The sequence below is a fragment of the Aulonocara sp. 'chitande type north' Nkhata Bay genome, linkage group LG9, assembly GCF_057382095.1.
Source record: "Aulonocara sp. 'chitande type north' Nkhata Bay isolate Kocher_YH1m ecotype deep benthic linkage group LG9, A_spYH_male_GT1.1, whole genome shotgun sequence".
Taxonomy (NCBI): Eukaryota; Metazoa; Chordata; class Actinopteri; order Cichliformes; family Cichlidae; genus Aulonocara; species Aulonocara sp. 'chitande type north' Nkhata Bay.
Window position 1 is genome coordinate 24,739,134 of NC_141352.1, and position 26,658 is coordinate 24,765,791.

A 26,658-nucleotide genomic window follows, 5' to 3' on the forward strand; every position below is an offset into this window, starting at 1 on the left:
ACTTCAGGTCGCTTGCGATTGCCTCCACTGCCATGAAATATCCCTATGCTGTCCAACCTTTGTATCGGGATAAAAAGACATAAAGAAAAGGATAAAAAGAGATGGAAGGAGCAACACATAATTGGAAATGACTGAATCTGTGCATAACAGAAGAGGGAGTATGCTGGGAGGGAGGAGGGATGTGAACGATAAGCAGATAGCGGGCGTGAGAATGGGAGTGACAGTGACAGAGTCCAATGCAAAGATAAACAGCCTGGGTGCAGCCCCTGTAATGGCTTTGCACAAGTAATTTGTCACTCCATGTGAAAAGCAAACAGCAGGAAAGGCAATGGCAACACTTTGCACTGACACTTAAGATTGGCCAAGGATGTCTCACCCATCTGTGTACAAAACTGGCTCGGCCTATTCCTCAAGAGCGAGAAAACACCTTGAAAACGTCCAGCCGCATTTCAGTTGACGAGATTATGTCAGGTTCATTATTTTAACTGGGTTTAAATAATTGTTGCTCCCTGGCTGAAGAAATACAGATTTAATAGGAGTCATAGCTTCTTGGTACAAACGTCTTTAGACATGAACAGAAACATAACTTAAGTGAAATCTGTAGTGTTTTAATTCCTTCTTTAAAGGCAGCTTTTATATCACTTGCAGTATATGAAACTCTACATAATGAAACATATTTTTTACATCTTTAAAAGGCTTGAAAATGGAAATTGACCAGCCACCATTTTGAAGTAAATGACAAGCGACATAAGCTGTAAACATAATTTAGCATGTGAGCACTGCCATCTTGTGGCCGTTTCCAATACTACATGCATAAGGAAAAAATATTTGCATCAATAAAAAGCAGGTGCCGACATTTTTCATTATAAATGAGAATATTAAAAACATTCCTGAGCCATTGAGGCATCAGCATAAAGAAATAGGGAACAAAACAATGCTGTGCAAGTCATTCAAATCCAGCAGTTCATTTTGAAACAAACAAACAAAGAACAGAATTTTGTGAAGGCATTGTGCACCATCTCAATATATTATCACACCAACCATTAACCTATTAAAATGCTCTCTGCAGGACCACCCAGCTGCGGCAGGTGAGAATGCAACAACCTTGACCTTTTCCCTGAGATGGGCAGAAGCTCGCCGTTGGCTTTCATCTGGTCTATTTTCCTGGACAGGTCGGCGTCGCTGTCAATGACCAAAGTGCACCTTTGGGCGTAGCTCACCAGAGTCTCTTCCCCTTGGCGAAAATTGCCAACCAAGGAGACCATGTCTTTACCCGCCAGGTGGAGCTCGGCAATTGATGCCGTGTTGGCGATGGTGTTCCGGTCAATTCCGAGATGGCGGAACGCTTCGCTCATGCTTTTCTTCTTGATGAAAGCGGACAGGACTTGTTTGTAGCGGTGAATGACGTACTGGACTCCGGTGGCTTGTGGAAATAGATGACAGGTTATGAAATATATGAGTTGCTGTTGCTTTTTATTAGTTTTAGTAACAATCTCAACTCTCACTGGACACACATACAAATAATTCATGCATATAGTTTCAGCCTTCCAATTTTAATTGAAAGATTTTATTTTGAAAACAGGGAAATCGTCTAACTCACTGTAACATTTGTTTATTTATTCCTATAATTTTTAGCATTGCTTTTAGGATTCACTAAGCCTTCAGCTGCTAATATCCACAAACAAATCTTAATTCTGTTACTGATGCACTGATACCACCTTTGGGTACTTAACTATCCTTTGTAATAGTATATGACGTTGAAAATGTCACCTGCATCAGTTTGAGTGAAGAATTAATTTTCTGTTAATGTCCTTTTTAAAAAGTCATACACCTACAGTAAGACTGCAGCTGATAGGTGGGAAAACACATCAAACTTGTGTTTTTTAACAGCAGCTAATTATCTGCAGTGTTGTCTTTATGAAAGTGTGGTTATTATGCAGAACCTGCTGACTGCTTTTCATTTGCCTGCTCAACCAACCAGTTACTGCTGCCTTAAAATGGTGATGCTGGAACAAGGCTTAGGCCTGATTCAGACCTAAGTGAATCTTTCTAGAGTCTACAATGTTGCCTATTTAAGTGCCGATGACTGTGCTGGCATTTATGCTTGCGTGCTATATTACGTGTTAATTACCAAGTGATCATTTCACTGTGTTTTATATGTGGCGACAGATGACAGAAACATGTAAAATACTAGGACTTTTTTCCCCTCCTGGGTCCCTGCGCTTTGTCGTGGTTCGTTTTTTGGGGGGGGAGCAAATACATCTATCCCTCAAGTTTTTGCCACTTCTTTGTACATTCCCTCACATTCTGATAGCTTCAGCAGCCTCCCTCCAGGAACCTGCTGACATTTACGAGTCCTTATATTGATGCTATGATTATTAATCCTTAGTTTCAGACAATGATTGTTATTCTGCCACTGAGAAATTCAAAAACTGTGCACAAAAAAAAAAAAGAGCTGGAAATGCATAAAAGCAATCGATGGTACAGGACGGGCCAATCACAGAAGTCACCGACTGCATCAACCTGATGTGTTGTTACATTTCAAGGGCGGTGCAATTCAGGTTAAGTTGTGAGTTACGGCGTATGGTTTTACAGCAGTTTGTAGTTATGACGTAGCTACAAGTAGATTTCCCACTGAAGCATAAATCCCCAGTTACAAGAATACATATAGCTCATGAGTGAAGCATAGGACCAATGAGTACTGATTATACTGATGCATCGCTAAATTCTAGTCAAACTCAACACAAGACTGAATTATTACCCCTTTTCCTGCTGTAGTCCCTCCCTTTCTTTGATCTTTTCTTATCCTTATGGTGTTTCTTGCGTCTGTGTTCACTAGATGCTGCAGACACTTCCGATGAGTCGGATGCCTCAGAGCCGCTGTCGCTGCTGGTGGAGGAACTAGAAGAAGCTCTTTCTCTCTTTCGAGATTTATTTTCTGAATGCTGCACTCTGCTCAGCTTGGGAGCTGAAAAAAGACAAAAAAAAAAAAAAGCGTATAAGAGACAGTATGATAAAAAAATTTGTGTGCACGATAATATTATACAGTATATGCTGTATACCTTAGTAGCGTTATAGTAACATCAAAGTTGACCTGGGCAGTTCAACCTACCAAAACATACTATCGATCTAACACCTAGCTGGCTAGCTGTTAGATCGATAGCCAATTGATGCCAATTGTTACTAGCATCATTCACAGCTAGTAACAATTGGCGCAAAGCAACATTGGAGCAACCGGTGGTTCAGGGGGCTGGGAAGCTCATCTTGTAACTGGAAGGTTACCGGTTCGATCTGCCGATCTGTCTTGGTCGTTGTATCCTTGGGCAAGACACTTCACCTACCGCCTACTGGTGTTGGCCAGAGGGGCCGATGGCGCGATATGGCAGCCTCGCTTCTGTCAGTCTGCCCCAGGGCAGCTGTGGCTACAACTGTAGCTGCCTCCACCAGTGTGTGAATGTGAGAGTGAACGAATACTGGAACTGTAAAGCGCTTTAAGGGTCTCGAAAAGCACTATATAAATGCAATCCATTATTATTATAACATTATTCAGCATAATATAGCAATACAGGATCAACTTAAATAAAATCATTTATTTAATTAAAAACAACAGTTTATTTAAGATGCTTTATACAGTAAAGATACTTCAGTATTATAGAGAAAACCTCAAGAATCATCTGATCCTCATACGAGCAGCAGGTGATGATGGCTAATGATGGAACCACAGGGGAACAGCTAAGAGGCAGTGGGGCAAAATATCTGCATCTTTTATGTTTTTTAAATGTAGTTCTTCAAGTAAAATAACTATAGACCATATAGAGGCAAGTGAAAGTTTTAGGCTAGTTCTCATAAAAAAAGGCCTGTAGTACAGTAAAGAAACAGTATACTTCACTTCAGTTACTGACTTTCAGTCACAGGACTGGGGGCAGCAAACGCTGGCATGGAGCGGTTACTTGTGAGGTTTTCAATCTGGCTTCTCAGGAACTTGCGGTCTTGCATCAAGTCCTCCACCTGCCTCTCGAGAGCAGCGATGCGTTCTTGTTTGCTCTCCAGCATGCACTGCAGCTTGGTGATGGTCAGCAGCACCCTCGGGGGAAGACCCTCTACTTGGGAAGCAGCTAGAAAAGACAAGACAGCCACACAAAAGAGGATTACAAGCACACAAGTTAAACTTCTATCATTTTTCTATCAGTTTTTGTCTGTAGAAAGGATGGTGTGCTTTTCAGGCAGTCGTTTCAGTATTTGTTCAGGATGAGAAGATAAAATCAAACAAATTATTATCTATTTTCTTAACTATCAACATGTTTACATCACTGCTAAGCCAGAGGCTGATGCTGGCTCAGCTTAAAGGACCATAACCATAAAAAGTAAACTACATGAAGCAGCAAATACTGTCAGAGCTTCCCATACCAGACATGGCACTGCTGGGTGTGTTGTCCTGAACAGCATCTGCTGATGCTCCCGTTTGAAAATTCTCCCACTTAATGATACGAAGGTCGTCTTGCTCCTGCTTTAGCCAGGCAGGAGAGCTGAGGCGCTCTTTGGTCCTCACGGAGCTGGAGTCGATTTCTACACAGGGCGAATAACATGACGGCTCCTGATGCCAAACAGATGACATCTCTTCAAACCTGGAAAAGGACAAGAAGGGGGTATCATAAGCCAAAAAGGTCAAAGGCTAAAGGACAGAATGATGTAAGAGTTCCTATATGGATGACACCCCAGAGAGAACAGGTTTTTCACCAATCAGAAGATTGGCGGTATAAATGACACCTCACCTGTACAAGTGCCCATTGGGAAGACAATGAATCTCAAAAATCACTCCTGATGCATTTATCAGTGAGTGTGATAGATTAAGTGCTTAAGCCTCAGTCACACAGTCCTTTAGACCAGGTAGCAATCCCCTGGCAACCACCAGTGATAAGGGAAAGGTAAGGTAGCACTTTAATTTGGTTTTTTTAAGGCAAACATTCGCAGTGTAAAGTTTGTGTTGCACGTTTTAGGGTTGCATTATCCCATGGTGAGTCGTTGCTGAGTATCTTCATTTTCCATGCAAACTATGGGTAATTTGCTAGTGACCAAAGAAAGGAGGTTTTTGGTGCAGCAGCCTCTTTTGACCAATTTCATGTAGCAACAGCCAGAAACCTCCAGCAACCACACACCAAGCAATAGGGGAACACTAGCCTGTAGGCCTGCTGAGGCCTTTAGTACCGGTGATGACTCCAGTACTAAACCTAAAACAACTTTTACTGTGTCACAGAAATTTCAGTCTTACATTAATGCAGGAGCATAGGGGTAATGCAATATCTGGAGAAACATTGATTAAAACAACAAAGCAACTGAGGAGTTTTTTCAAAGTTGCAACAGTACTGCTCAGGAGAAGACTGAAGTGCTTCTAGGGAACCAGAATCAAGTTACAAAGGCGTTTTGATGTCACTGTAAAAAGGGCTTCAACCTCTGGAAAAAACAATGTAATGTCAGGGACTCATGTGTAGCCACAGAAGGTGCCTCGTCACATGCACTTCTTTACAAAATGTCGACACATTTTAAATAATATTTACTGGTTTTGAGAGTACTATTCAGCAAATGTAGTACTTCCTGTGCTGTTCAACGGGGCCATGCTCAAATGTTAACTAGTCATTACTACAGAAAGAAACCAGGATTCTTCGATTACCAACAATCTTGAGTTTGACTCTGCAAAATCATCTGCAAATTTCTGTTCATGGAGATTTACAGGATGCCACTGGCAGTGATTTTTCTCAGGATTGCAGCTGTATTTTTTTGGTTTAATTAATGGATATGTGGACTTCCTTATGTTACTCATGTTAAATGTGACCACAGTTTAAAATGAAGAGGTTGGCCTATGTGCAAGTAATCCCTGTGAGCCAAGGTTCAGCCTCAGGTTCCAGACAGCTCTCGACACTCAGGTTTTCATTGTTGGTTTTACATGATGTCAGCAAGAGATGATACAAAGTGAGAACAATTCTGTACATTCGGTAAAAAGTTAAGACAATGAAGCATCATGAGGTTTTTGGACTGCCTGATGCATAACACAGTTTTAAGAATGGATCATTTAGTATTTCTTTATTGTTCAGAAAAAACAAGCAAATGTGATTTATAACCATGAAAAAAGTCAGCCACCCTCTGTTCCTGCACAAAGCTACAGGTTCAAACCAAAGGATTACTCACATGTGGTGGCTTGCATTGTTACAATGTTTACCATCAACAGCTCTCTGCAAGTAAACCTGCACCAAAGCTGTATCCATGGCAACTTGATATGATCTTGTAATTAAGCGATGTGTATCTTGTAATTAAGAGATGAAGATCTTGCAATTATGAGATATTTTTAAAAGATGCAGATCTTCTAATTATGAGATGGTACGTTAAAATTACGAGCTACAGAAGTCATAATTACGAGATAACATCACCAGTTCGTGCAACGTGCTACTGAGCAAATGAAGGCTTGATGTAAAACTGAAACATGACTCAAAGCGCTTTAGTACCTGAACAATGCTCACGCAGTATGACGGCCCTCTACGGCCTCATTTAATGCATGGCTGGCTGCATCAAGAGCTGTCACTCAAAATTAACATAACAAAGGCGATATTACTATCACGCTGTAGGTCATGCACAGCAGGCTTTAGTCCATACGTAGGTCTGAGGCATATAGTTTTAGCTGCAGTCAGGTTTACTCTGAGAAGAAAATAGATTTTATCTTCTAGATTCACTTGTAAAGAAAAGAACATTTTCCAAATTGTATATAAGGATGCACCCAGTTTTAGAAGTGTTGATGACTGAATTTGTCATCTGGATGAAGGACTGAAACAACTATTATTTATTAATTAGCAATGCTTAAAATAGCTTGAAACAAACTAATAAGCAAATATGACTTTTGTATATTAAATAATGAAAGAAAATCTGTTTATGCATTATGTTCATTAAAGAAAAGATGAACAGGATATTTTATTCTTCAATTATGATCTCTGTCATTCATAATTCTAATTTACTCACTCATAATTACAAGGAAAGGTCATCAGATGCTTGATTAGAAGTTTAATTATTATTATTTAATTTACCTCTATTTTAACATAACATTATACAGGATACCTGAAGAAGTTAGCAGGGTTTTTTCCATGTAGAATGACTCATGTGGCCTCTCATGGAAAACAGCCACATAATAGTTTCTGTTTCCCATCATCGTCATCATAACAGATCCAGAGGTTGACAGTGAGTCTAAAACATAGAGGTGCAAAGTTTTCCTCTGTGAGCTGACTGTTACCAAACATGGGAATGGTCACACACGGACTTTGTATAGTGAGAGTCATAGTTTAACATACTAACCTGAACGTATATGGCCATAATTATTGGATAAAGACTATTAAACAAAGATAGATAGAGATGTGGCAGATTTTTCAAGAAAAACAAACGTGTTTGCATACACTGCATAAAAAGCAAACAAAGAAACAACACAATAAAGTGTATAAGAAGAAGAAGTCACCACAACCAGTATGGATCTACATATTTGAGCTGGCCGAATATCTTAACTTCTACACTACTGAATCATTCACTACCAGAAACCAACAACAGTTTCTAAAGGGTAAAATTAATTTTGAGTAGAACTGACTTCAGCTTTTTGGTTCAACCCAAATAATCCCTGTTTGTCATGTGGCCCCTTGGGAAAATTACTGCCCACCCCTGGTGTAACATCACAAAAACATCTATGCTAGTGTGGGCCACAGTCCTCTGGTGGGATATGAGGGTACTGCAGGTAGGCCACATATCTATTTTCTTCTACATATCCAGTACATGTCATGTCAGTAGGTGTCATGGAGAACTGGGACCTATCCCAGCTGTAATAGTGCGAGAGGCAGGCTTCACCCTAGACAGGCAGTTGATCCACTGCAGGGGCCACAGTCATTTACAATAAATAAACTTTTTATTTGGTTTTCTGAAATTCAATCAAATCAAATCAAATTTTTATGAAATGTTTCTACTGTTCTTCTAAAGAACTTTTGATGAAGGTTTTCTAATTTTATTTACTGGGTGGCCGAAGATGTTCACATTTCAAACTATGTTCAGACATCGATGTTCAGACACCTTTCATGGATCAGTGAAGGGTGCTTGCTACTTTTTCTGCTCCTGAATGAAACACTAAACAGCACTATGAGATCTTCAATCCAAATTATGAGATAATCTCTTCTGTGCTAAAACACTGAAACAAAAACACTTAGTTAAAAGCACATGTATCATTAGTTATTGTTTTAATCAGTAGTTACTATGAATATCCACAGTGTGTCTTTTGTCCTGTGTCCCTCCTGTTAACCCCCATTGGTTGCAGTAGATGTCTGCCCCTCCCTGAGCCCTGCCAGAGGTTTCTTCCTGTTAAAAGGCAGTTTTTCTTTCCCCCTGTAACCAAGTGCTTGCCCACAGGGGGCCTTTGACTGTTGTGGTTTAATTTAACCCTAATATTGTGGCATTTACCTTAAAGTGGCTTGAGGCAACTGTTTTTGTGATTTGGTACTATATCAATCAAATTGAACTGAATAGGTATAAACTGCAAAACGTTTATATGACGTTTATCACGTCTGAAACACAGTAATAATGCATGAGGAATAGCGAGGAATAGCAACTTCTGAGTATCTATACATCAGAATAATGCACTAAGTGCATTAATGGAACCACTAAGGTATTTTTATCCTCTATAACTGACGTCACATTGATCAGAAATTGAGTGCAGTTAAATAAGTAAGTGACCCGAGTGTTAGCTTTTCATGACATCAGTGGGTTTGTGGGCCTTTGGTAAATGATTGATGATTAATGATTGAAAAAGATAAAAAACTAAACTAAAAATAATCTGTCTGCTTTACTGCTGCAGTGAGCATTGCTTTTACCTTTGTGCAAAGGCCTCGTCATTTATTAATCAAGAACCATGAGTTCATAACATATCACACATTACTACACTCAATAGGAGATCATGAACAAAGCACAAGTTAAGCATTGATTGATTATGTCCTAATTTCTGCTTCACTACAGTGTTATGCTGTTTTTCTAATTTTTTATCACTCATTAGCATGAAATGTACTTTGTTAGTCAGGAGAGGTTTCTGAATCAGACACACCTTTGCTGGGAAGATGTGGAAAGGAAACTCCAGGTGGAAAATATTTCTGAGTAATCCAACAACGCTCCATCTAAAGTGATGTATGTTTTAAGCTAAATTCTAGTGTTTACTGTCACAAACTTCTGGTAGCAGTTTCAAATGCGGCTCAGCCTCCTCACATGCATAAAACAAACAGCTGCTTCTGCAGGTAAAGAAAGCTTTGTTTACCATTTCTACTGTGGCACTTACAGTGGGATCAAATATCAGAGGCTGCCTGCAACACATGAAGACGCACACCCTGTATTTACAAGACTTTGAAGGGTGAGCTTGGCTCTGTGTTGAAACGATAAAAACTCTTAAAGGTAGGAGGAAGAGTGGGTGACAAGCTATAAAAGAGATGTAAATAACATGACTTGTGAGTTTAGACACTTTTCTCTTTACATAATGAATTTTATGCCACCAAATGAACTCAAAATTGGTTTCTATCAATCAAACTTTTTGTCTGAAAGTAGCAAAGTGTAGCATGTACAATTATGCACTGAAAACCAAAATGATCTAATGTCTCTTTAATCTCTCTAATGGTTTAAGATGGTAGTGAGACTTGCTATGATGTATGGTTTGGAAACAGTGGCACACAAAAAAAAAGAGCTGGAGGTGACGTAGCTGAAGATTTTCAAGGCTAACATTTTTACTGGGAATAACCAGAATGGACACGTCTAAAAATGAGCGCTGCAGAAGGACGGCTCTGCTGAATGTTTTGGAGACACAGTTGGAGAGGCAAGGCTGAGATGGTTTGGACATGTGCTGAGGAGAGATAGTGGATATATTGGACAAACAATGTTGAATAATAAACTGTTTGGTAGAGGGATGAGAGGAAGACTACAGAGAAGATTCATGGATGTAGTGAAGGAGGACATACAGGTGGTTGGTGTGACAGAGGAGGATGCTAGGGATAGAGTGCCATGGAGGCAGATGGAGTTGAACTTAAAAAAATGTAGATACATACAATTTTCTGTTAGAAATATGAAGCTTTATTTGCTGGAAGTTGGGCCAAAACTGAAGCAGAATTTCTCATCATATCTTAAACCAGTGAGGCCAAAACATTTCCCATAATGCAACTGAGCAGCACCTTTCAATTTCAGTTGTAGCACATTAATTCTGTTTAAACACTGTATAAAAGTCAACCAAAAAAGAAAAAACAAAACAAAATAATGAAATCACAACACACTGACTAAATGCTAAGCAAAAATAGTTCATCATACGTCTCCATAAATTCCTGCACCAGCAGACGCCAATCGTGAGAGACTGGACAAATGTCAGTGGTTAACGTTTGTAAGAAAAATCCCTTTTAATGAATGCAATATATGTATATATTATTTTAATCGTCGAAGGCTGGGCCAAAAAATGAAGCAGCTATGTCAAACCTCCATTGCCCAGAATGCAACCAAACTGTATGTTTTGTATTAAAACATCTTGAAGCATGCTCAATCATCCAGGTAAGTAAATCTCCAAAAGTTGATTCTGTTCATCTGAGACTGAAGAAGTCACTGGATGAGTGACGAAACGTTTCTCCCACTGATAACGCTACGTCCAGATGAACAGAATCAATATTTGAAGATGCATTTTTTGTAGTTGTAATCAAAGTCCTCATTGTATAATTTCTCTCTTGCAACTTTTGTGGAAATACTAAAGTTTTGTGATGTTTGTGGCAATTTCTTCTAACCTCTTGGCCAGATCTCTCTGGAAAGAGATTCAGTCTCATCTCAATGAGACTTTAGTATATGTAAAATTAGCACAAAATTAACACAGAATCACAACATCATGATAAAAAACTAATGACACATCTGCATTAACTCCTGCATTAACTCACGATGATTCAGAATACTGGCCTTGTATTTACTAGGTATCTGATCTATACCAGTTATCGATCGATAATTTGCAGTATTGCACAGTATTAGTGTAAGATGTAATGGCTGCAGCCACAAGATAAGTGGTGCATTTAGGTGCTCAATTCCTTAATGCAGTATATCAAAATGACAGTAGTTTATCTGCTTGTGTAAACTGGAGGAAGTGGACATCACTGCTTAACTTGGTGTTTCCATGGAGATGTTGACTAACTCTTTAACAAGCTGAAGCACCAAAACACAAGTAAGTGAGTAAGTGCTGCAGTGATTAATCTGAGTCCAAAAAACACATTAATATCCGTGAGGTGATCCTAAGCTACTAAGAGAAAAACATGGGGCTCAATGCAGAAGGAAGACCAATGTTATTTTTTTTAACCTCTATGTTAATTACAGAAGCATAAATGTGTTCGGCAACTGTTTTAAATAAGGATATTTAGCATGACAGAAGTTACAAACCTTATAAAACACACAAAGGTGCAACGTTTAGAAGACTACACAGGGCTAAACATGTCTCCTTGCAGTGGGTTTAATTAGCTCCTACCAAGATGGATGCTAATGACTGTAATTACCAGCAAAAAAAGGGGAAAGGGGAGCAAGCAACAAAGCCGGTGAAACACGCGGGACAACGTACCTTTAAGAGAGTCCAGTGGATAAAAGTGGAGGTGATAATGTCGTCCTGTTTGTCCTGCTGTCAGCTGAAAATTCACCTGGAGTAAATCACTTGGTTGGAGGGAAATATAAACAGAGACGGGTGAGAAAATGAGGGAGTACTGTAACGTGCGTGTCTGGCAGAGGGGCGGGGCCATGGAGCTGCCTTCAGGTGCTCCACAGAAAGTCAAGCTTCTCGTAACTGTAACTTTGATTTCGAAACTGTGGCGCTGTCGTTTCAGAGGTATAGCCAATGTAACTGGTTGCAAAGTTCTTGAAGTAACAGGAAATCATTAGTAGAGCTCCATGATTATAAAAAGCAATTTCTGGATGTAACAGTTGGAGTGCGAATGTTCTATATATCCAATATGTACCTTTTGCTGATGAGTTGTACACCGGATGCCCTGACTTGTGTCACCAGCTGGAAACAAACCAGACCTTTTACTTACCAAGCAAATGTGTGTTTTCTCGCCGGCTGGATTACAATGTATTAAATGCATTGTTGGACGTTGTTAATAATTAAATAACAATGGTGTTATATTACTGGAACAAAGATTGAAATGGTGACTGAATCAAATTTCTTACTAGCAGATCATAAGCTCTCTTGAAAATATAAGATATGGTGAATCAAATCTCAAAAAGCATTTTCTTTTTTGAATCTTGCTTTATCTCAGTTATTGTTCTGAGCTATGGGATAAAGCATATGACCTTAATTTGAAAACCTTAAAAAAAATTATAGAAAGAACAACTAGGATAATAGCCGAGATGGGTTCAGGAGATCCCACCAACAAATTGTTTCTGAGTTTGTAAAACTTTAAGATGTGATTGACTTGTGATCAAAATTTGATTAATCATGTTCAAAGCAGTGGCCATTTGAGGCTAGCTCCAAAAGCATATTGATTGTGATATCCAGAGCTAAAAAGTCGAACTTTAAATAATTAAAAATAATCTTTGGATAGTTTCTCCCTTTCAAAAGGTCTTCACATAGTTCTTGCAAAGCTTTGATGTGTGTCTGGGCTCATTATTCATCTCCATGATGATGCAACAATGACACAACAATCATGGCTGCATTCACTGTTGCAAATGTTGTCTGTTGCAAATGCCAATCACCCATGATCTTCTTTCCCCCAGAAATGACTGCAAATGTGTTTCTAAATCTTTAAACTTTCTAATAATACTATGGAAAATAGTTTTTAAACTCTTTCACACCATCACCAGAGTAGGTACTTTAAGTTCAGAACTAGAATAGGAAATAATATTTATTCATGTTTGACATTATTTCTTGTGCGTCTTTGCTGATTTTATGAAGGCCAAGTTAGGATAACCACATGTTTTAAGAGTTATTTTTTGTTTTGTTTTTCAAATGTGTATTTCTTTTCTTTTCCTTTTTCCACAGAGAGAATTTTCTCTGGCTAGTGTTGTATGGTTCTGATCACCCCAAATTTATGTTCCAGTGTGAGTCAAAGAGTAGGTACTTGTCTGTGTCTGGGGTTTCTGGTAAATTTCATTACTGAGGCTTCCATCTTCCTCAGTGCACACAACAATAGTAACCTATTTTCTTTGGTTTTTATTTGTTTTTATCCACAGAGTTAATGTGTTTGTTAAGTTACAACAAATATTCTTACAATCTCAAAGATATTTTGAGGTTAATAAAAGAAAGCTCAACACTTACCTCCCAACTTGGTTAACTGTGTCCTTTACATGTGAACATTTCCCATTTTGATTTCCTAAATTAAATTACATTTACGTGCTGTTACCATATTTCCCACTGTCCTCGAAAGCAGCAAAGGGGTGGTGACAAACTTGAAGGTGGGGTCTCCTTTCACGGAACATAAAATGATAGTAAGCCTTTTCCCATTCAGTGTAACATGTTCAGTGTTCATGTTCCAGGCCATTTGGATTACTGAGGTATGAATAAAGTCAGACATGATGACATTAAAGGAAACTTTATTAGCAGTAAGACTAAAATTCTTTGGCTATATAGAAGCTAATAAGCAGGCTGATGCTGTGACTATCTCATGTGCTGTAAGTCATTTGAGTATCTTTTTGCAATATGTTTATAATAGTGGTCACTCATAAGAATAAATCTCAGCTGCCATTAACGGACACACAAGTGACACAGACATCAGATTCTCCACATGTTAAAAATCAACCTGAACATCACGATCAGATTTCTTTTCACACACCCTCTGGTCTATTCTAAGCAGTATGCTAAATAATGCTCCGTATTAAACACTCTTCTTTGTTAGTCATAAAATATATTAAAAAAAAATACATGTATAACAAGGAGAGGTGTATTTGGATTTGTCAATTCCTTTTTTTTGCAACTAAATATATATCAATATATAATTTATTTCAATGAGAAACTGATAAAATATATAACCGCTGCTGTGAGAACAGTTCAGATTCAAGTCCATTGCATTGCATAGCCTTCATAATGCCAGCTAATACTCCTTCAACTCGAAATTTCACATTTCTTCATTTAAAAGCACAAAGCCATGCTGACTGATTGCATTAGTTATAACAGGCACAGTTTGGGGCACGGAGGGTGAAAAAGGTCAAAGAAGTATTTGATCTAAAGAAGCATAATACTTACATGAAAGTCTTAATAGATTAGTGAATGCAAGAGAATCAGGTAGCGAAGTAAATACAGGTCTTATGTTTTTAACGTCATTATCTTATCAAGTCTTAAGCCACCTGATCACACCACGCTCGATCTAATTGATTCAGTGTGACTACAGCTGGCTCCTGTTTGTGTTGTAGAAATCTTGGTGCTTTATACTGGCCACTATATAAATGCTGGTTAATTAAAGATTAAAAATTGACTAAGAAATGGGCAGTAATTGTGAGACACAGCTTCACTCACTGATAAGTTCTAAGTAAGAGAATCAAGGTCAGCGTCTGTGAAGGAGGTAAAATAGAGAGCCAACCACATTAACAGTAAGTCAGTTTGGACAAGACACGAGCCAAGTTAATTATTTAATCGCCCCACTACCCTCCTGCTCCGGTCACAATATCATACAGAGAGACCGAGTAAAGTTAGTTTGTTAACCAGACAACCCGCGTCCTTCCTGCCTGCCTCTCTGGCTTTCAGTGGCAGATAGCGAGAAGGAGGCGCTTAAAGTCACCGCTGCACTCGTCCCTCAGGGCGTCCTTAAGGGACACATCATACTTCTCCAGGTACATGTCCTTGATGGTCTCCAAATCATACTGTTGAAAAAAAGAGAACCACAAAATTAAATTAGCCTTTATGTCGAGCCTGCCAGAAGTCAACTCATGGGAATTTACCAAATATAATATGATGGAAATAATCAGTTTCAACTTGACCCTCTAACAAATGTGGAGAAGACAAACTCATGTTTAAAGTTTCACTCACACAGGCCTAGAGACAGGCCAGCGATTCCCTAGAAACCTCTGGTCACTAGGGAAAAATGTGTATTCCCCAACTGGTTGATTAGCAGTCACTATAAGTTACTGGGTGAAAGTGGTCGCAAAGACGGTGTGACATCGACAACCTGGAGTTACTGGGAGTACTGCCCAGTATCACCAGATAACATCTGGGAGTTAATTCTGAAGTGGTGCTTCTATGCAAATTGCTGATAACTGTGGTGACCAAAGCAATCACATAGAAGTTTTAGTTGCAGCAACATATACCTGTTTTTGCAACCAGTTTTTACAAAGCTAGAGCCACCAGTCTTCTGCAACCACTTGCCAACCACTTTGGGAATACACATTTTTCTCTAGCAACCAGTGGTTACCATGAGGTTACTGACTTTAAATCTCTGTGAGTAGGGCTTATACATCAGTTTCACAGTGACTGTCAGAAACCTAAAGCAACTACTCATAATTTATCTAGAATACAAATTTTTCCATAGTGACAAAAGGTTGCCAGGCAGTTGCCAACTGGTCTCTAACCTACGTGACTGGGGCCTAAATCATTTACATTTTCTGGAGTAGATTTCTGATCCACATTCTGCACTTGTTTGAATTCTTTTTGATTAGCATTTAAAAATGTCTTGTATACTATACGTTTGTATCTTAACATAAACCAGGGGACAGGATTTACCAGAGTTTGCCTGAAGATGGCAGTGAACAGTCTTATAAGTGACTTTAAAGTGTAAGAACATGCATACTGTAAAAACAGATGTAATAATCAGTGAGCTGTTTAGTAATCGCAGCATGTTGTGAATGTTTTTAATCATCTTTTATCGTGTATTTTAGCTTGACAGTCTTTGGCCCCTTCTTATAAACAAGGTCATGCATCATTAGCGGAATTACCTCGGAGCGACACACAATAATGCGAATCAGGGTGTCCTCATCAGTGCCTGCTCCTTTCATCGCTTTGTTCACACGTCTCGCAAAGTAAAGCTGGGGATTCTTGGCAACTCTTACTGTGAGGAGGAGGAAAGGGTTTCATTAAATTCCACAGCAGATTATGAACCATATGTTCCTGCAGCAACAATTTATTATTCTTCAATATGCTTATTAAACACGAAACTTTTATTTGCATAGCACAATAGGAGTTTACCCAACGTACTTTCCTGTCATCTAGTATACAAAAAACTAGCAGTTTGCCATGTGATTTTGATGCTACCACTGCTTCTCTAATCTTCTAATCAAATTAAATCAAATCTAGAATCATAGATTTTAATATGGACAGCTTTCTAATTCATACTAACCGAGAGCAGTGTAGCATTTTTTCAGTGTCCCTCCAGTCTCGTTCTCAATGGCATCGAGGATTTCTGTTCCAGAGAGCTGTTGAGATAGTATAACTGGCTGAGTTAAGCACTGTAAATGTCTTACAGAGTAACCTTTCACTTTCCATATACAAATATTTCTTATGTAGTGATTTAGGTGTCAGGAAACAGTGATGTGATATGTGCAAGCAGATATGCAATATCACTGCAGCAGTGGGCACAAATACCAACCTGCTCATATATCTTGAAGGTGGCCTGGAGCTGCAGGTAATTTCTGGTGGCCAGGATGTAGGTGAAAGTGGATTCGTCTGTCCCAAAACGGCTTTCACCAGCCTGCATCAGTTCAGCGAATATTAATGTTTTTCAGGGTCAATAAATCTGCCACGATGCCATTATGAATAATTTAAAAATGAAACTGTACCTCAAACAGGGCAATAGCATCTTGTTCAGCCAAATTCTCATCCACCTCATAACTCTCATCTCTGTTGCCCTGGAAGAAGACAATTAAGAGGACTTTGGTCCTTACTGAGGTCTATTTATCTGACTCACGCAACTTTATCTGGGCTCCGTTTTACTCGTGAGAGGCTGTCTGGATGTTGGCCAGTGTGTGTGTGTGTGTTCACATGGCATGGTTTGGCGAAGGGAGAGTGAGCTTGATTTCAGTCCAGGGACAGATGGGAGGAATTTAGTTACACGAGTAGAGTAGAAACTCAGGGCCACTTACCTGCAAAAGAGCTGTGAGAAGGTTTCTAACATCCCCGCTCGTATCTCCCTCGATATCGGCTTCAAGATCACGCTCGTGCACTGCAAGAGTGACACCGAGAAAAGTCACAAAGCATGAGGACCACCAGATATTCTTTTACCATACGATACAAGTGTGTTGGTGTTTTCTGGATAGTATTTTATGTTAGTATATTCCTAGATTTCATCCACCATTTTAGCCATTTCCTGCAACCATTCACCTATTCTCATTTCCTTGCTGTGCATAAAAGTGTACAGCAACAATCAGAAAACTAGTTAATAGTGTAAAGTGAAGTAGTGCAGTTAGCTGCTTAGTTAGCTTCACAAGTAATATTGGAAGCAGAGCACATGACTCAAGTAAATATTTTCACATACTTGGTCATAGTCCTGGTTAAATGGGGCAGCACTCTAAACTATTAGGATTGGGCACTGGAATGATGGCATCTTTCTAACAAGCTATTATTTATTCTTTATAGCTGAGGTGACCAACAGACCAATTACTAGACAAATCTAGTGGTCTTTCTAGATTTGTCTGACCATTTCTATTTTACTCTGTGCAACATTTGTCACAGTTATATTAACCTGCACAGCCTTTTTCCTTTGTGTTTACACTCAATGTATGGAAACAGGAAGAGAACTTATTTAAAGATTTTGCAACCAGCCTTTTTATTTTTGAATACAAACCTTCTTTTACTTGAAGTGAGAAAATAAGATTTTATTATTATTTTATTATAATTAATAAATTAATAATAAAAATTGTTGAACTACTGTTGAATTGCTGTTTGTGTTTTATTTATCTCTTATGCTATTCGTTATTGGCCCGTAAAGCATCAATAAAACATTTGATAACTATAACATGGTGCTTGACTACTATATGGAAGCTTGCTATTACATTTAATAATTTTCTCATTATACGTTTATTAGCAGTGTGCCCTGCATATGCTATTGTGCTAGCTTTATGCTGTCCCAAGTAAAACAACAATACCTAGCAAAGTCAGCAAAGTCATCGCTCAGGTCTATAAAATGTAAGCTTTAGCTATCAGTGTGCTAACATAGCATATTAGCTAGTTCACCCGAAGAATAAGGACAAAGCATGCTAATAATCTGTTCAGCTAACCAGCATATCCACAGGCTGATTAAAAGCCATCAAACACATCAACCAAAGAATCTTCTAGTCATTCTAAATCCTAATAAAACAAACTCTTAAATAATCATACGCACTCTGTAGAAAATTACAACGACAAACTTGAATGATGATGTAATTCCTTCCATGCATAATTATAAAAAGAAAACTAAACAGAGGTTACTCTGTTCAAAACTCATAAGATTTCAGTGCCTATAACCACAGAGGATATAGCCAGCTATAGTGGTAAGTATAATCAACTCTCAGCGCCAGCACAATAATGAAAGGGAAGTGGAAACAGGATGGGCCTTGACTAAACAAAATGTGACATAGCACTAGAGACAAAAATAATAAGCTACTGTATGAGGTGTAGGTTGATGACTCACACTTAGTAATTTCATCAAACGGAGAAGAGATTTAAAAACTGCTAAGTTGCTTATTGTACTAACCCTGAAAGTAGCATTCCTTGAACATGGCAATGTCCTGTTAAAAAAAAAAGTAGGAAGTTAGACATTTCCTCTGAAATTGAATTGCAATATGATTGTCAATATAAATATATATTTTGCTAGTTACAGCGTTTGTAGCGGTGCAGAGGAGCTCCACCAAGACATCTTCATCAGTGCCCGGACCTTTCATTGCCTTCCTGAGCTCCTTCACAGCATAGATAACCGGCGGATCCAGCATGGCAAGGACAGCCTTCTCAAAGTTCCCTGACAGCTCTTTCTTCAACACATCCACCAATTCCTATCCCAGACAGACATGCTGATTTTAGCAGAAACATAAAAAAAAATGTTTCTTACACATTTGAAATGAGAAACATGTCAAATGGCACTCACGTCATCATATTTTTCAAAATAGGCCTGTTTAATTTCCTGACGCTGAGCTGAACTCCGGTTTGCCAGGATGTCAATAATAGCCTGCTCATCAGTTCCTGAAAAGAAGTCACAACAGATCAGATGCAGAGAAATCAGATGCATCCTTTCAAAGTTTAAAGAGACTAGTTTAATTAAATAATGTACCGTTTTCATCATATTCACAACCTACCTAACCCCTTGCAGGCTTTGCGAATGGCCTTGATGTCAGCAACAACATCAAAATCTTCATAGGGAAAAACTGTGGGCTGAGAAAACAAAAATAATAATGTTACATGCAGTAACTGTTATGGACACACACTGATTACAGCTAATCACTGTTTATGCAAGGATTTCTGATCGCAGGCAAGAGCAGCTGGCAGCTGGGGGAAGGGATGGTGCTCCTCGTTGAGGAATTCAGCAACTGAACTCTTTAAACAAACTTGGTGGAGGCCACATGAATGAAAGCAGTCAGTGAAGTGCAATCGAGGGACCAAAAGCAAGCTGAGAGGGGTTTCACAGAGAGAGAGAGAGAGAGAGAGAGAGAGAGAGAGAGAGAGAGAGAGAGAACAGTCTCCCATAGCAAAGATACATTAGACTACATATATGGGCATGAATATTATGGTATTTTCATATATACAGGTTCATACAACACCCCTAAAATAACATATGCGATATTTTAGGGGTGAGGGGAAACATTGATACAGCCGAGTATCTTAATATTTTGTATGGCGATAGGAACGCCAAATATCGATATGTTATTAAACAAATTCAAATACTGGACACACTTCGCTCGACAGGACAGCAACCTTCCTGCATCTACAAAAAACCTCTGCCTGATGGGAGGCAACCTTTCTGCAGTCACAATCTGCCTGGGACAGACGTAGAAAGATTGTCGTAGGCCTGTATTACTCTCTAATCTAAAATTGCAGACAATGCCAACATGTTGCCATCAGTCTGAATGAGTCTTTGTCAATAAGCCCAACTCAAGGGTCTGATCTCAGCTGGCTCCCAGCCATACTTGCCCACCTTGAGACCTCAGAATTAGGGAGACATTCAAAAGGGGGGGGTATACATATACATATATTTACAAAAAAAACCTTTAATTTTGCAGTGTTTATTTATCGGATAAAATAAGTTAAATGTCACCGTTATTATTGTCCGGCGGAACTGGCCTTCGCGGTCTAAGTGGGCCGGGTACTCCGAAAGCCAGGTAGACTGGAAGTGAGCAACTGTGAAATTGGAGGGTCTAACCTTCTTCTGTTTGACGTTTATTCAGCTGTGTGGAAACCCTCCCGAGGGATTAATAAAGTTTTATTTAATCTAATCTAATCTAATAACTTTAAACTCAGCCAAACCGATTTACTCACGAACAAATAAGACACTGAAAAAAGCCAAACAATAACATGTTTACGTTATCTAAGTGACTTATATGTCATGTTTAATGTGCCGGGAGTTTGCTGTTCTCGTCAGCTCAGATATTTGAAGTTTACACAGCTACATTCTCGCCTGAAAATATGTTAAAAGTTTATTTTGCGACCCAGAAAAAGTAATAAGAGTAATATAAGAACTAAGTAGCTGCAGTAGTAGTAGCCATTGTTGGAAACTGGAATTGACTGGGCCAGTGTGGGATATGGTTTTTCAATTTTGTTGTCCGGGTGGAAAATCGAGAGAAATTCGGGAGAATGATGGCTCCGGGAGATTTTTGGGAGGGGCATTGAAATTCAGGATTCTCCCGGAAAAATCTGGAGGGTTGGCATGTATGCTCCCAGCTGGTTTTATTCTGGTTATATTTCTATAGAACACAAAGGTTTCTGAGCACAAAGGTAACAAATGTGAATTTCTGTCTGTGTAGACAACATCAGATATGGGATTTTTGATGATTTATGACATTTCATTGGTGTATTGTCAAAAAAATTTAATAACTGGCTTGACACCCTTTAATTGCAGACTGATCGCAGACTGACTCCATCCTATGGCAGCATTTGTGGCAGGTTTTACTGATAGGGGCTGGCATGTTTTTGTTTTTTTTTTTTGTCCATTTCTAAGCAAAAAAAAATAACTTAAGTGAGATAACTGTATACTGGATAAAACAGATACTGACAAAGTTTAACTTTGAGGACCCCTTCCTGTGCCCCCTTCCCTTGTTTAGTTTCAGCTGATCTCCTGACTGATCCTCATTTCAAATTTAACACCACGGGTGCTCAAGCTTTCAGCTGTGCCGCATCTTGTTTCTGAACCCATTATCGCTGCACTTTTGTCAGCTTGAGTCTTTGACAGAGTTCAAATCTCAGCTCAAAACTCATCTGTTTTCATTTTCACATCAGTGATAATCCATCCTGATTTTTGTGTTGTAAGGTGACCTTGAGTGTTTTGAAAGGCACAAACAAAAATATTAATTATTATTAATAATAATAATAATTTGCAATTAAATCACATTATAATTGCAATGAGTTTTACAATACTCAGCAAATCTTAAAATGTGAAGTCAAGATCTTCAAAATCAACTGAAATTTCCAGCCCCATAAATGGACGAGCCAAATAGCTTCTGGGAAATTTTTTTTTATGGTCAGACGAGACAAAGACTGACTTATTTTGGTTACAATGACAAGAGGAGTAAAGATGAGACTTTCAAACCTTAGACCACTGTACCAGCTGTCATGCATGGTGGTGGTAGCATCATGCGCTGGGGCTGTTTTGCTGCCAGTGGTGCTGCTACATTGCACAAAGTGGATGGAATAATAAAGGTGGAGAGTTTTGAATTCAGCTTCACCTCAAATCAACTTTTAACAAAATATCAGGCGGAGTCTATGGATGTATTAGAGCCTGTATACTTACATATAAAATAAATAAATATGAAATAAATCTCCTTTGCAAGTATCCTTATAACTGGACCTTATTCTACCTATTCTTCTTTCTGCATTTTAATCAGTCCAGTTATTTTTCTTTTCCCAGTTAAAATATATCAATAGCATTTTTAAAGGAACTTTGCCAAAAACTTCTCACAGAAATTTTCTTTCTGCCTTAAAATGTTTGACATATTATAGGTTCACAAGTTATTCACAACAATGTGCCAAGCCATATTACCTATAGCAGTATATAAGGAAGCATCTGAAAGACATCTCCTGGACTATTCTGCTCTGCCCTTCTATAATATTAAATATGACTAATATTGAAAAGTCCCTGATTTCCAGATGAGATTTTAAAGTCGAGGTCTTTTGCAGTGGATAGAATATGTTTTCACTGAGATAAGCCTTTGTGGATTCAGAAAATATATTGTACTTGTTTTTTTGTTAGTTTTTTTTTACATTTCAGGCTGGAAAATGCAGCCAGGAAGTGGTTAGTATGGTTAGTACGTTTCCAGTGGTCGAGTGTTGACAAAAACAATTCATCTCACGCTCTTCTCTCTACATCCAGCGCTGAATCATTAAAAGTATAGCTGTAGTATTTGCTCACTCAAATAAAAAGAGTAGTGTCAACCATTTGTACTGATTAATAACATGGTGATAGGACAGGATCCACAGCCTCCCGTGAAATCCTTTCATTGCGCACAGTCGAACTCATTAAAGAAAAAACAGAACTAGTGTAACGGGACCGTGATGAAATTCCGCAAAGGAGTGGCCCTTTCCTTTGCGTAAACCCCGATACGGCGTCTCCCAGACGGTGTCATTTGCAGCGTTTACACCGCTTGAACCTTAAAGAAACAGCGCTAACTGAGAATCTATATTCACAGCTCTTTATCTCGTCAGTGTAGTCGCAATAATAGAGGTTCCGTATGATGAAATGGGTTGTGCGTAAAGCCTTAAAAGTGGAGGGCGGCTCGCATTATACGGACTAAAATGATGCAAATAAAACATGTTTTAAACTCCTACAAAGACATAATCCAGCCGTCATTCCTGGCGGTGGTCGAACCGAAAGTATGGCTCATACAGACTTAAACCAGCGAAGCCAAGAGATTTTTTTTTTTAAATCTAGCCTTTAATCAGTGTTTTTCTCAGAGAGATTAGGAGGAGAATGACGCCTACTTGACAGTTGCCCATTTTCGTGGAGATGATCCGTCAGCAGCGGCTGATCTCTTGTTGAACTGGCAGCCTTTGGGTGGGTTTGGGGGATATTTGACCTCTTCTGACCAAACTGCGACTCAGCTGCACATACTGGAATGTGACGTCACCGCGGAGCACAGCGTGGCCCGGTTACGTGCGCAGTTAACGTCCACAGCCCTTCCCCCGGTTTCTGTCTGACTTAATCATGCTTACTGTAAAGATCCACTCCAGAAATGTTGCGTTATATAAGAACATATTAGTAATTCTTCCGATTAAATAGTTTAATTAGCCAATATACAAATATTTTTAATAGTCGGTATGAAGATATGGTGCACAAACGAGGATTTTATTACACAGCAACCAGGAGCGTGTACTGAAGAGAGGCATAGGGCACCAACCCCCCCCCAATATTGATTATATGGTCATTATTTATAGTGAAGTTACTCTTCCTGCTCACTTCATGATTAGCTCCTGATCATTTACCATTATCAAAAATATTTAAAAAAATTAGTATGAATATACTTTTTTCTCTTAATGCCCCTTCAAGTTGGGGACAGTGTGCATCTTAAACACATTTATAGTACTTGGTCATATACAAATGCATAACAAACACCAATTAGGAGTGTCATTAAATCAGAAGTTAACTTTACAATTATAATGGTCTAACGTAGCCCAGAAGTCAAAGCCATCCCACCAAAGTCGAGTTAATTAATAACTCAAATCAGGAAAATGCATTGTTTTTTTTTCCCCTTTTCCTCTTCCTATGTGATACCAGAATTACAACAAAAATAATGAAAATCTGTGTGGATCACAAAGAAGAAATATTGTTTAGTTATATAAAAACAACATCGCATTTGAACATTTTGTACTTTTTGCAGATCCACTGTCCTATATGCATACCATACATTGATATGAATGGATACATTAGATGAGAACATTTTGAGAATCCATGTTGTCCCATATAGGAGGCAGCGAGGTGATTTAGATAATATATGGATTCCCTGTGGCCCTCCTGTACAATAATACAGACCCCCCCAGAAAAGATCGTCATGGATCAGTCCACTCCCTTTACAAGACTTTGTAGTAGATATAATAAATCATTGGGTAATGATTATTAGATCGCCATCAGTAACTCAGATACTAACCACACCTGGTGTGACTGCTTCTGATCAGTACAAATTAGTCAGACTTAATAAGGCATTCTACCAGATCCCAAAGGTGCTCAATTAGATTGAGATCTGGTGACTGTGGATGTCACTTAAGTGCAGTGAACTCATTGTCATGTTCAAGAAATCAGGTGGAGATGATCTTTGTTTTGTGACATGGTTCATTATCCTACTGGAAGCAGCCATCAAAAGATGGGTGGTCATAAAGGGATGGACACAGTCATCAACAACACTCAGGAGTCAGGTGGGGTGTAGTGTTTAAAGATTCTTAATTGATACTACGGGGCCCATAGTGTTGCAAGAAAACACCCCCACATCACCCATAGCCTGAGCTGTTGATACAAGGCAGGATGGATCCATGCTGCGTACACCAAATTCTGACCCTTCTGAACAATGCAGCAAAGATCAAGACTCATTAGACCAGGCGATGTTTTTCAAATCTTCTGCTGTCTAATTCTCTTGTCTGTATGAATCATTTCCTTTGTTTCCTGTTCTTGGCTGGCCAGAACCAACCCAGAATGATTTAGGTGTGATTTAACCATTTTTAATGTCTTTGACCAAAATGAATCTCATTTAATTGAATCATTCAGAAATATTTTCCTACATATATTTTAATGTTATTTTTAACTTGTTCACACATCGTGTTTTTCCCACAAAGAAGTAAAGAGACACGAAATTAAACACTTTATTCATTTATTATAGTTATTGTACCCCTTTTCTTTAATTTAACAAGCGTTTATATAATTAATAAACCAGAGTCAGAAAGATGATCTGTTAAATCGTTAAAGAATTTAGTTTCTTACAGCATAATTACCAACCTTACCAGCCTGTGCTCCAACAGTGAGTATTTTACTGTCCCTTAAAACTGTCACTGCATCATAATTACTCACCCACTGAATGATAGCGCTGCCGCTGCCCTCCATAATACACGGTTTCCAATTAAATGCCTGATATCGTCACACTTACAAAGCCATATAATCAGAGGGAATGAGTCACCTCTCTTTGATATATCATTAAATGCTGATTTCCTGAAACATCAATCAGGGAAAGTTAAACTTATTTCGGCTGATTACTCACACAGTTTAATGTGAGACACTATAATAAGCAAATTAGCAACACATTCTAAAAAATGTGAGTCATTTTCAGCGACAACAATCACTAGCCAGATTAAGTTTCATCAGTAGTGATTCTCACTGGCCTGTGTAGGATGTCGTAATGACACACATTGTAAGCTCACATGAATTTGCTGAAACCAATTAAATAACAGTTGTCCACACTGTAATTTCTCATTCATAAAAGTTTCTGCAGCTTCGGTTCTCACTTTTGCAGCTCACTTAGTAAACAAGGTCTTGTGCAATTATGCTTGTGCTGATGCAATTCAAAATTCCTCCTAACATCAGAGCTGTAGACCTGGACTAAACTTAGATTATATATAAATAAATAAGACATATACTCACAGGATGGTTGGTGAAGTTAGGAGGGCTGAGAGAGTCCCACACAGAGTGGTCCTGCTCAACCTGACCTGTCCCTCTGATGTACACATTTCTAATGCTGGCATGTGCTCAGTGAATACCTCAGGCAGCAGAAACCCAAGAAGAGGAGCAAGAGGAAGAACCATCATGGAAGGACAGGCCCTTGCACGGTATGTACCACCAGCAAATAGAGGAAGTGGCTGACATCCAGAAATCCTACCAGTGGCTGGACAAAGCTGGACTGAAAGACAGCACAGAGGCACTAATCATGGCAGCACAGGAACAAGCTTGGAGCACAAGATCCATAGAGGCTGGGGTCTATCACACCAGGCAAGACCCCAGGTGCAGGCTGTGTAAAGATGCCCCTGAGACAATCCAGCACATAACAGCAGGGTGCAAAATACTAGCTGGCAGAGCATACATGGAACGCCATAACCAAGTGGTCGGCATAGTATACACAAACATCTGTACCTGGAGCGCACGTTGTGGTGACCCCCAAGCTAGGTGAGTGGCTCCAGCAGATCCCAGGAACAACATCCGAGATCTCTGTCCAGAAGAGTGCAGTCCTAGGAACAGTTAAGATACTGCGCAGGAGCCTCAAGCTCCCAGGCCTCGGGTGGAGGACCCGATCTTGAAGAACAGACCGCCTGCAGGGATGAGAGGGGATTTTTTAATGCTGTCTTGTCTGGGAATACCTTGGAATCCCCCAGAAGGAACTGTAAAATGTGGCTGGGGAGAACAACATCTGGAATACCCTGCTTAGTCTGCTGCCTCCACGACCTGACTGTGTTTCAAGCTTCACTACTGGCAATTTTTCCTTGGTGAAAAGCCAAAGTATCTTTAATGGATGCCAACTTTTTTTTTTTTACTGAAGGAGAAACCCTGGAGTGTTTAAATCTGCTCCAAAGCATTAAGCAATCTA

At 39.1% G+C, this 26,658-nt stretch overlaps 2 protein-coding genes across 2 annotated transcripts; both read right to left on the reverse strand.

Moving 5' to 3' along the window:
• Positions 1–604: 604 nt before the first annotated feature.
• LOC147322216 (uncharacterized) lies at positions 605–11,773 on the reverse strand. Its single transcript, XM_086305179.1, has 5 exons — positions 11,627–11,773; positions 4,408–4,625; positions 3,903–4,115; positions 2,762–2,968; positions 605–1,423 (listed from the first exon to the last, which is right to left on the reverse strand). The coding sequence occupies exons 2-5, from the start codon at positions 4,613–4,615 to the stop codon at positions 1,044–1,046; spliced, it is 1,008 nt and encodes a 335-aa protein (XP_086161305.1). The 5' UTR covers positions 4,616–4,625; positions 11,627–11,773; the 3' UTR covers positions 605–1,043.
• Positions 11,774–13,573: 1,800 nt separating this feature from the next.
• anxa13 (annexin A13) lies at positions 13,574–23,236 on the reverse strand. Its single transcript, XM_086306669.1, has 11 exons — positions 23,081–23,236; positions 19,249–19,324; positions 19,041–19,135; positions 18,778–18,948; positions 18,654–18,687; positions 17,065–17,144; positions 16,762–16,830; positions 16,572–16,673; positions 16,323–16,398; positions 15,922–16,034; positions 13,574–14,853 (listed from the first exon to the last, which is right to left on the reverse strand). The coding sequence occupies exons 1-11, from the start codon at positions 23,093–23,095 to the stop codon at positions 14,734–14,736; spliced, it is 951 nt and encodes a 316-aa protein (XP_086162795.1). The 5' UTR covers positions 23,096–23,236; the 3' UTR covers positions 13,574–14,733.
• Between the last annotated feature and the right edge of the window lie 3,422 nt (positions 23,237–26,658).

Bases quoted from the DNA above. Each gene is read 5' to 3' on its own strand.
- LOC147322216 (XM_086305179.1), bottom strand. From the start codon at position 4,615: ATGTCATCTGTTTGGCATCAGGAGCCGTCATGTTATTCGCCCTGTGTA. The intron at 4,116-4,407 runs GTATGGGAAGCT...TGTCTTTTCTAG, and splicing joins ACCCAGCAGTGCCATGTCTG to CTGCTTCCCAAGTAGAGGGT. The intron at 2,969-3,902 runs GTCAGTAACTGA...GTCTTTTTTCAG, and splicing joins CCCCAGTCCTGTGACTGAAA to CTCCCAAGCTGAGCAGAGTG.
- anxa13 (XM_086306669.1), bottom strand. The intron at 18,688-18,777 runs GTAACTAGCAAA...TTTTTTTAACAG, and splicing joins TCTGCACCGCTACAAACGCT to GACATTGCCATGTTCAAGGA. The intron at 16,674-16,761 runs GTACAGTTTCAT...GAACTGATGCAG, and splicing joins ATGCTATTGCCCTGTTTGAG to GCTGGTGAAAGCCGTTTTGG.